Raw genomic sequence first — 10555 nt, forward strand, 5'->3', positions numbered from 1 at the left:
AGGCACCATGGAGAAAGGCCCACATCTGTCGGAGTCCCATCACTAAAAATATTTTAGCTACTCCACACAAAAGTGTGAAAAAGTTTAAATTTTTCACCTGGCAAAGGACTGATTGCAGTTACATCCTGTTAGCTTCAAACATTTAAAATATTTGTTCCTGGATCCAATGCTGAATTTCAAAACTGAACTCATTTCCACCTCAGCAGTCTGATTCAGACTCAGGCTGTGCCAGGAGATCTGCTCAAACTGCTTTTCCAATGGGGGACAGTATCATCTAAAACTAATTCCTCATCCATCATCCAAACTAATTCCTCAAATCAACAAAACATATCTTGTGGTATAATTAACATTATCTGGGTAGGAATTACTGCTAAGTTGTAGCTCATGCTTGTCTGAAATTTACGACTTCATCATTTTATCTGTCTTTTTTAATGTAAATATTAAATTTCTTTTGACTTTTTCCAGTGTCTGACAAATGCAACTTGGTTATTTATACTTAGCAGGGGTTTCTACTGCTAAATAATTAACCAAATCACGTTTTTTTTCAGTTTGTAGGATGAAACCATGGACTGCTTGGACAGAATGTTCTACACTCTGTGGAGGTGGAATTCAGGAGCGCTACATGATGGTAAAGAAGAGGTCCAAAATCACTCAGTTTACCAGCTGCAAAGACAAAAAGGAGCTAAGAGCATGTAATGTCCATCCTTGTTAACAAAACACAAGGTTCCAAGTGATGCACTCTGAGCTAAATGGAAAGTCAATTTTGGTTTTTTTAGAACAACAACAACAAAACAACAACAAAATATAAAATGTATATTAGTTTTCATTTTTGCAGTGTGGTTTGCTTTTTAGTCTTGCTGGTGCAAGAAAAATATTTTATAAATATTTCCTCACGGATTTATGCTGAGAGTAAGTCTTTGTTATTCCAGTCAGCCCTTAATGCATAAAAATAGTAAAGTCATGGTGAGTTATTTAACTAAAATACAGACACATCTGTGGACATGAAATAGCCATATAGAAATACCACTTGTAAAGACATGGGATGCATACATATTAATGAAACTCAGTTAAAGTGACAGGAAGTTTCGTCTGTGGGAGGATTTATCTTTAGATTTGATTTTGAAAATCCAAAGCAGTGCCTCTGTGATTACACAACTATGCCAAGGAGTAATGTCAGTAATGCAGGTTCAATAACATTAAAGGTGCATGATTATCTTTTTACACTATTGGGTTAAGCTGATAGTTATTATCTTTATATTATAATAATCTAAACACTTTTCTTCACATGGATGCTGTGGTCCATGAAAGAAGGTCTTTTTTTCTTTAAAACTTAAAAAGGAAATAATTTTTGTGGCTCAACAGTGATGTCTGACCACCACAAAATCACAGTCAAGACAGCACAAAAAGAAAACATACAAATATCATAACATGTGTACACTCCATTGCCTTTCAAAATGGACACAGAACTAGTTGAACTTGGTGCAAAGGGTTGCAACAGCTGTGCCACAGGATGTCTTCCACATGAGGGACACACAAAAATTAGATTCAGTTTCACAAGGATTTTATTCACAGGAGAAGAGGGAGACTGGTTTATAATAAAACAAGAATGATAGAGAAAAGGTGAGCCAGGTTCTCATGCATCCCTTAAAACTGAAATGAGCCTCTGAAAGGAAACAATGACAGTCTTTAAAAAACCCTGATTATAGATTGGCACAAGAGTACATTTACATCAGTGTCATTTATGTCTTTTTTTACTCAGAGCATAAGGTAATCTAAAAATTACTAGATTTGTGAGAATTACCCATTTCTGCATATCCTAGCCAGGTTAAATGCCCTCCCTAACTACTTAAGTGATTAAAAAACTGCCTGAGATGATAAAATACCTCCTCACTCTTCTATTTGCTATTTTACCCCATCTCCTGCAGAGTTTAGCATTCATTCCTACACAGAATCATGTGTAATTAGGGAGACCCTTGGGCCCCACTTGCTATTGGAATACAATCTTTTCCTGCAATTCTATTTTCCTGTAATAATCTAAAATTAAGAGGGGAAGGTGATGGGTTACCTCTTGGTCCAGGAAAGGTAGCATACCCCCATGTCTCTTCTGAAGTAAGAGCAGTGCACTGAAAACAAAGATTGTTGATGCTGACACTTAAGCTTGAGAGAAATGAATGGAGAGAATTTTTTAATGGTCTCTAAACCAGCCTTAAGTAATTAACTCACTTCCTTAACACTTGGTCACTACCCTGAGGACCTGACAGCTGGGTTTTAAATATTGCTGTGCACCACAACCCTCTGAGCTGTTCATCTTCCTCACACCACCACCCTGGGGATCCTCTGTACCTGAACAGGCTTGTTGGGCTGGTGGCATTAATTGTGGGGCTGTTCATCAGCATTTCTCCACTGAACACTGCAAGGGCTGCTCAGGATTTCCACAGCCATCATATCCTACCTGCTCTCAAGATATTTTACTGCTTCTGCAGATTTGGAGTTAGGGAAAGGCCAGGGAAATAATGGAACCAAGGGCAGAGTGATCCCTCTCCTGCTGCTGCTAAATGAAATGGGTGCACACCCATAGCCAACCAAAACAGTAGAGAAAAGAATACAGCAAGATTTAATGCTAAAACCAAACATTTTACTTTTTGCACAGCTTGGCTCACTTAACAATATTAATTCAGATAGCTTGCCTCCTTGTGCCTGTTCAAAAATCGTGCAGTTTATGTCTCTACAGCACTGCCATGACAGCATAGCAGCAAGACTGTCCCTCAGTAGTGCATTTAGGACCTTACATTTCACTTGTATGACCAAAAATAAAGAAAACCCAATTAAAAAAAATGTGGAGTGATATAGGTGCTGGAGGAGTGACCAGCTGAGCATATTTTGGGTAAAGAAACTGCAGAGAAAAGCCACAATGATCAATGCCAGGGCAGAGCCACATCTCTGGCTGAGCTGACAGAGGGTATCCCAGCTGAATGAGGCCATTCACTCAGAAAAGTAATTTTTGGCCATAAAATGTGTGGCAGGGTGCTTTTAAAGGCTTTGAAGGATCTGTAAGCCTGGGGCAGAGGGAAAAGAAGAAGTTTCTCCTGAACGGAGAAAATTTGCGGAGTTCAGGAACCAGATTTATCCCATCAACCACTTGTCCAAGCTTATCTTGCAAAACCATGCCTGTTTCACCAAATAATCAATGAAACCCAGAGTTGTATTTTCATTTTCACATTTGTTCCAGTTCATCAAACTGTTTTGTCTACTAAATACTCCCTTTGCCAAAGGCCACATAGTTCAAATACACTTATAGAAAACATACTACACCTTTCTGAACTTGCCCACAAAATTGTCCATTGAAACAGTCTGGCATTCCTTTCTCTGTGCTTCTTGCTAATTTGATTCTCCAGATCCCTTTTTTTTTTCCCTCTCTCTCTTAGAAGGCTGCTCAGTGTGATTTCCAGTCATTCCTCTTAGGCTCAATAAAGTTCTGAATGTTGCAAATCACTTTTTTCCCCATCTTGTTAACAGATGAAATGACAAGGTAACTGTGCCAAGTCAGAAATGTGTGACCACTCCTGCTTCTGTTCAGCTCTTCACACTTGCTTTTCTGTTGAAACGTTTTACAGGTCTCTTGTCTTTCTTCTATCTTGATACATGAGAAACATTTAGGCTTGTTACATTTTGTATAAAAAAAATAAACACAAACAAAAACAAATGAAGGAAATAAAAAAAAGAGGTTGATTTTCTATTCTGAACAAAAAATAAAAAGCTCTGATATACAATATGTAGAAATCTGGCATTGTTACTGTAAACTTTCTAGTAGTGTAATAGGCACTGGTTATCAGTTAATAAAAATAAGCACTGTTATTGTTCTGATGTCCTGAATAATCCTGCTGAGCTCAAAGCACAGATGTCACACCAGTTTTGTAGACCTCAACTACCAGATCCTAGCATCATGAGTACCTTTTTTTTCTAATATACAAAGGATAGAAGAATCTTTACACATAATAAAAAAAAAAAACTTAGGAACTTAACAAATGCACAGTAGGACTCTGTTTGTGCGACATATCAGTTAAACAAAACTTTGTTTGATTGCATTTTTAGATTTTCTTATTGTTTTTGTTTGCTGTGGAATTATGAAAAAGCTACCATGAACATTTCTTACCAAAGTCTTGTGTAGATGTTTTGTAGCTGTCTGCCTAACACATTATTGTTATTATTATTGTTATTATTATTATTATTATTTTGGAATAAAGACATCTTTACTATGAATTTTACGCTTGTATGAGATTCTGTTCAACTTATATGATTATGTACACAAAACAACCATTTATTAATATGAGTCAAGTCATGTTCTTATTTACATTTTACTCCTGTTCAAGGCCACAGGATATCAGGAGTAAGTGGATTATATTAGAACCAGTTATTCTTTCTACTTGGAAGTTTTTTGCATTAAGGTCTTTGTCAAATAGTTTGTTGTTCTTTTGAAATCACGGAGTAACTTAGGAACATCACATAATGTATTTGTTTATTACTCTCATGTGGGTTTTGTTGCTGTTGTTGGTTTTTAATTAAAGAGAAACAATTTAAAAGAACACATTTTAAAGCCTGGTGGTACATGAAAGGAAAAATCATTAAAAATAAGCTCTCAAAAAGCCTGAGATTTTGTGAAACTTTTGACTGATCTTTTGTGCTACTGGAAAACTCTTTTGGGACACTGTGGGTCTGAGTGTGCCACTGATAATTACCCAGAAATTTTGGAAGGGGGGGGCACAGAGCAATGCTGCTGCTCTAGAAATCCAATTGTCTGTAACATTTGCAGCCAGCTAAAAGCAACCAGTGTGTTCACAAAAAACCTCTCCAGCCTAAAACTGAAGAGTAACCAGGCTGAGAGGAGGCTGGAGATAGTAACTGAAATATGCTAAAATCCAGAAACTCCTCACTACCATGTTTAAGGCACTTTAGTGATCTATGCTCCACGTGCAAATCCATTCAATATTTTTATTGCAACACTTTCAACCCTGGGACTCAGCCACTTCCTGTGGTGTTGTGCAAAACAAAGCAATTCTGTTGAGCTGAGTGATACTGGGTTCTGTCTCTCCTGCTTTCCAAAAGACAGAGCAATTTGTGCCATAACTTGTGGGTTCTCTGCTTCCTTTTTCTACCTCCCTTGGGTCAGGATTGAAGGCACCTGAGATGATAGCTCATGTTCAGACTCAGGTGTTTATTGTTTCTTAGCAATGTTACAGTCTCACAGCTGTGAGTTCTGCAGACTTTCATTAGCAAGGCACAAAATGGCCAACTATCTCTTGTTACAAGGTCTTTTAAAGCTAAACTATCCAATTAAGAAAGGACACCTAGATTATTTTCCCTTTTAACCCAATAACTCAAAGCCCGCAATGTAGACTTTGCTTACCAATTACAAAACCTCACCCAAACCCATGAAGAAGAAGGAAGAAGAAGGTGAAGAACAACCTGCCTCCACCCTAAAACTTCCATCTTTCTTCATATTTATTACTACATTCTAAAGCCCCAAACTCCTAAGTTTTCCACCATGTGATATTACACACTTCTAACCAACTACATACCCATAATCCCAGTACTATAGATCAATTTTGGAAGCCTTCTCCACAGCCTCAGGTCAAATTCAGTGTTATCTTGTGGGTCTGTGCCTTACAGCACAGAAAGTTTAAAATTCTCAGCATCCAGGGTTCCAACAATAACCGATGGGCACATTTGTGGTGTTGCGAGGTCCCCAGGATGAGGTGAGAGATGAGAATTTGACAGCAAGTTCTCAGAAGGCTGATATTATATTATATTATATTATATTATATTATATTATATTATATTATATTATATTATATTATATTATATTATATTATATTATATTATATTATATTATATTATATTATATTATATTATATTATATTATATTATATTATATTATATTATATTATATTATATTATATTATATTATATTACTAAAGAAAGAGAAAGGTATATCAGCCTAGAACAAGAATGATAGTAAAAACCCATGACTGATGAATGATAGTAAAAAACCAATGACTGACCAGCTGAACTGGGAGTGGTCATTAAATAAAACAATTCACATGCTGGGTAAACAATTCTCCAAATCACACTCCAGAGGAGCAAAACATGGAGAAGCTGAAGCTTCCCAGGAGAAGAAATCCTGGTGAAGGGATTTTTCAGAAAGTATCACAGTGACACACACTAACTGCTCAGCAGGCAGTTACAGTTCTCACACATGGTCTAGGTGTCTTAATGCAACTAAAGAGTTAATGCTGGGAGCTCTGCATCTCCATCTTCCTCAGGAGCCCCAGTTTCTCTGCCATCTGTAATAAAATCACAAGCACTGAGACAGGAGAGCCCTCCCTCTCTGTGTAAGCACCACCTTTGCACAGGGAACAGAAATTAGGCCTCTCACAACTTACAGTTTGCTTCCTTTACATGGCAGGGTATTTTGAGATAGGTCTTTTAAATTATATATTTTAAATTATATATATTAAATTATATATACTTCAAAGTAGGACCAAGAGCCTTAAACCCTCACCCACCATGGTGTAAGTGCAAAAAGTACCCCAAAGCTGCTTGGTGTGCACCAAACCAGCTGTACCTGAAGTGCCATTTTATCTGAAAAAGAGAGAGACAGAGAGAGCACATGCATACAAAGGAAAAGAGCAAAGATGGCTCATTCACAGAACCTTTTTAGGCAATGCTCTCCAAAAATATTGTGCTATTAGAAAGAGAATACAAAGGAGTAGCCAGCAGTGGCACTTCAACAAAGACTCCTTAAGTAGCATTTCCAGATACAACTAATGAGGCTAGGGTTGGTATTTATTCTTCTTCATAAGCCTTGAGCCAAGGGAGCTGGGCTAACAGCTGATAAAAATATAAATAACAGGTCCCATGTTTTATATGGTATCACATATTACTTTATCCACATAAGTCAGAAGTTAAAAGGGGAAAAAAAAGTTTTTTACTTAGAGTATCCTTAAGACCACTTAGGCAGTGAGGGAACCAAAGCAGTGTCTAGAAAACACACAGTTAGATTATAAGTAAGAAAATTTGAAAATGGTCTGCGTCATGATTTCAAAGTGCATAAAAGGTTATGAATGGTAAATATAATTTTATAGCATTTACATAAAAAGATACACAGAAAACAAGGTGCACAAGCATAGAAACAGTACTCCCAGAGCAAAAAGGCAGCTGTACTATATAAAAAATCAAAATATTTCTACTTATCCTCAAATGTCTTCACTAAAGGAAAAGAAACTTTTGTCAACCAATCTATTTGCAAATATACAATACTATACTTTTTTGCTAGATTTATTTATGTATAAATTGGAAATATATGGGTTTTTGCTATGTTTCAACTTCCAGTTTACACACACCTTAAACGTTAGAAATGAGGATAAATATATGTAAATAGTCCAGTCCTGGGGGACACAGTGTGCAGAGAGGATCAATGCATTCACATACAAAAAGGCTTGAAATATTTTTTCTGGAGAAATAAAATGACATCCCACTAGATGGCATTGGAAGCCAACACAGACAGCTGTTTGTGGCTTTAAAAAAAAGAAAAAAAAAAAAAAGAAAAAAGAACCCCAAAAAGCTAACAAAATATAAACCCCAAGTAAGCAGAGTGTCACCGTGGGACGGGACTCTCAGGCTCTAAATCAACATTTTTCTCTCTGTAGCTGCCCACTCCCTGCATCACCAAAGGCATCACTTCTGCTGGAATCCTGTCCCAGCCTTCCTTAATTCACTCAAGAATGCTCAGGGTGCAAATCAGCTGGGAAGGGATAACATGGGCAGGGAAAGGAGCCACAGTAACATCCTGGGATTCTCTGCCACACCTGTCCCCTGTTCTTTCAGCCAGGCATCCTTACCTTCCCCTTCAGGAAAAAAAGTGGTTTTATTGATCTTTAGAAGCAGAAATCTTCCAGCCCAGGCAGAGGGAGCGAAGAGGCCCAGGATTTCAGACACTCCTACAAGGGAGGTCCGGAAGAGGAGGTTTGAAGCCAGGCATCCCTCAGTTTTTGTGCCAGGGTGAAGGTGATGCCTCAGGTTTCAGCTTTCATATTTTTCACATTCTGTGTTGCTTTAGTGGGTGGGTCTGAGCTTCACATGAGGGGATGGTGAGCTCTCTGCACAGAGCAGGGAGACAAAACAATTCCTTCTCCTCCTGGGCACCAAGGACAAATGATCCAAATCTCAGGCTCAAGAGCACAAGTACCGTGGGCTGGAGAGAGAAAAACAAGCAGGATAGGGCTGCATGGGCTAAAGCTGGGTTTGGAAAATTAACTCCAGTATGAAAATGGATCAGAATTTGTAAAAGTGACCCCGGGAGCGCTCATGCATTTTGAGACCATTTTGGGTTCATCTTGGCTGGGCTCCTGTGCTGCCCAAGGTGTACCTATTGAAGCCTTCTAATCAATCCCTACTTTATTCTTTAACTCTGTCTAGTCTCTGTTCTAGATCAGCCTTCACAAGTCATCAAAGGCACTGGTGACTGTCTTAAGTTGGAAATGGGGGTGTGTATTCTATTCCCATCTGTTAGAGCTGGGGCAGTTCTCTTCCATTCATTGGGCATTTTTTTCTTTATCTCTCCCACAGCCAATCCTCCCTCCAGGAGATCTCTGCTGTCAGTGGGCCATTCATTATTAATTATCTTCTGTCCATGGCCAGTGAGTGACCCTGCATGGCTGATCAAATTCCATCATCCCATGGGGAGATGCTCCACCCAGGGGAGGAGCCAAGCATTCCTACCTGGATACAATCTGACCTGGGAACAGCACAGCAGCCTTTGCCCACTGCATTCCAGAGGAGCAGCTTTCTTCTGCCCTGCATTCCCAGAGGAAGAACAGGCCCATCTCCAGCACCCCTGGAGCTTCAGAGGAAAACTCCCCCCTTGTGGAGGATCCCTGCTCCAGCAGAACCACAGCTGGCACTGCAGGAGGGCTGAGCCACCATGGAATGGGACTGTGCCACCACCCTGACACACAGGGGGTAAGGTCAGGTTCTGACTCTGTCAGTGGTTTGCTTCTTTTTGTACTATTGCATTTGTATTTTTAATTTTCCTATTAAAGAACTGTTATTCCTACTCCCATATCTTTGTCTGAGAACCCCTTAATTTCAAAATTATAACAATTCAGAGGCAGGGGGTTTACATTTTCCATTTCAAGGAAGGTTCCTGCCTTCCATAGCAGACACCTGTCCTTTCAAACCAAGAAAGTGACCCAGGGGAGCTGGGGCTGGAGCCAGGATTTCTGAGGGCTGGAAAGGAGGAAAACACCTTGGCTGAGCCTAGGGTTGGAATTACAGATTGGATTTTGAGGCCACTGTGGCTCAGAAGTCACTTTAGTGCCTGGTTTCTTCTCAGGCAAGGTTTTCAGTATTGAGACAATAAAGCACTTTTTACAGTTGTGGTGAATTATTTTACTCCCTGATATTGTATAAAGATAAGCATTTTTGAGGTGGAAACGGTTTAGAACAAAAAAAACCAAAAAAAAAAAAAAGCTGAACAACTTGCTGCAGCCTGTGCAAGAAATGCAGCCACAGCCTTCTCCTGCTTAATTTGAGTGCAGTGGGCAGCTCCATCATACAGTTCTCCTACCTGCACAAAACCACTTCAGTGCAGAATAAAGCAGAGCTTACAGGTCTGGAAAGTTTGTTTGGGTTTTTTTGGTTGGTTTTTTTTGTGTTTATTTTGTTTGGTTGGTTGGGGGGGGGGGGGGGGGGTTGTTTGTTTCTGTTATTTGTTTTTTGGTTTTTTTTCTTAAAAAGCCTGTAGGAAGCACTGTCTTTGTGAGGAGGCACCCAAGAAGAATTACTGTGTCACATGTAACGATCCCTACACCACTGAAAAATGGCAAAGTACCATTTGCAACTCGTCATCAATATTGCAAAAATAAGAAAATCTGCAATACTTATTTCATCCAGCTCATGACCAGAGCCATTTCCCAAGTGATGCAGCATCAATTCCCTGCCCTCCTGTGAGCAGGATTTGCAACACATGCTAGGATGCACTCCATCAAAAACATCCCAGCTGGAACCAAACCAGGATGGACCAAAGGCTGGGCTCTGTCCCAGCAGGGATTCCAGGCTTAGGAAAGCACTTGTTCGGTGTTCCCTGAAAGTTTTGTAGCTCTGAATCAGAGAAGGGAAAACGAACCTTAAAAAAATCAATCTTTTTGGAGGCTAAACAAAACTTTAGAAAAACTTCATATGGAAGTAACAATTTAGAAACATCTTTGCTGCAGCTGAAGTTGAAAAGTTTAAATGTATGATTTAATTTCAAATGAGCTGTTTCAAAACAGCTTTTTCTCTTTATTCACATTAAAGTACATTTTAAAATTAGAATAATCTTACAAGTCAAGAAGACAAGGGCCTTGTCTATTTTGATGTAATTTGAAAAAGGTTTCAGCATGAGTCACCGAACAAAGCAGAACATTTCAAGCTCTATAGCAAAAAAGATCAATTATTAAATATTATTTTTTCTATTTTTGTCAATCAGAAAAAAAAAATCACAATTTCAATTTCCATT

At 38.8% G+C, this 10555-nt stretch overlaps 1 protein-coding gene across 1 annotated transcript in view; it reads left to right on the top strand.

The window, feature by feature from the left end:
- Positions 1–4260, top strand: part of SPON1 (spondin 1) — a 188422-nt gene extending 184162 nt beyond the window's left edge. Inside the window, exon 16 of the mRNA XM_059848395.1 lies at positions 549–4260. Coding sequence (XP_059704378.1) covers positions 549–712 — 164 coding nt within the window. The 3' untranslated portion in view covers positions 713–4260. The remainder of the gene's footprint in view (positions 1–548) is intronic.
- The last annotated feature ends 6295 nt before the right edge of the window (positions 4261–10555 follow it).

The sequence above is a fragment of the Haemorhous mexicanus genome, chromosome 6 (assembly GCF_027477595.1).
Source record: "Haemorhous mexicanus isolate bHaeMex1 chromosome 6, bHaeMex1.pri, whole genome shotgun sequence".
Classification (NCBI taxonomy): Eukaryota; Metazoa; Chordata; class Aves; order Passeriformes; family Fringillidae; genus Haemorhous; species Haemorhous mexicanus.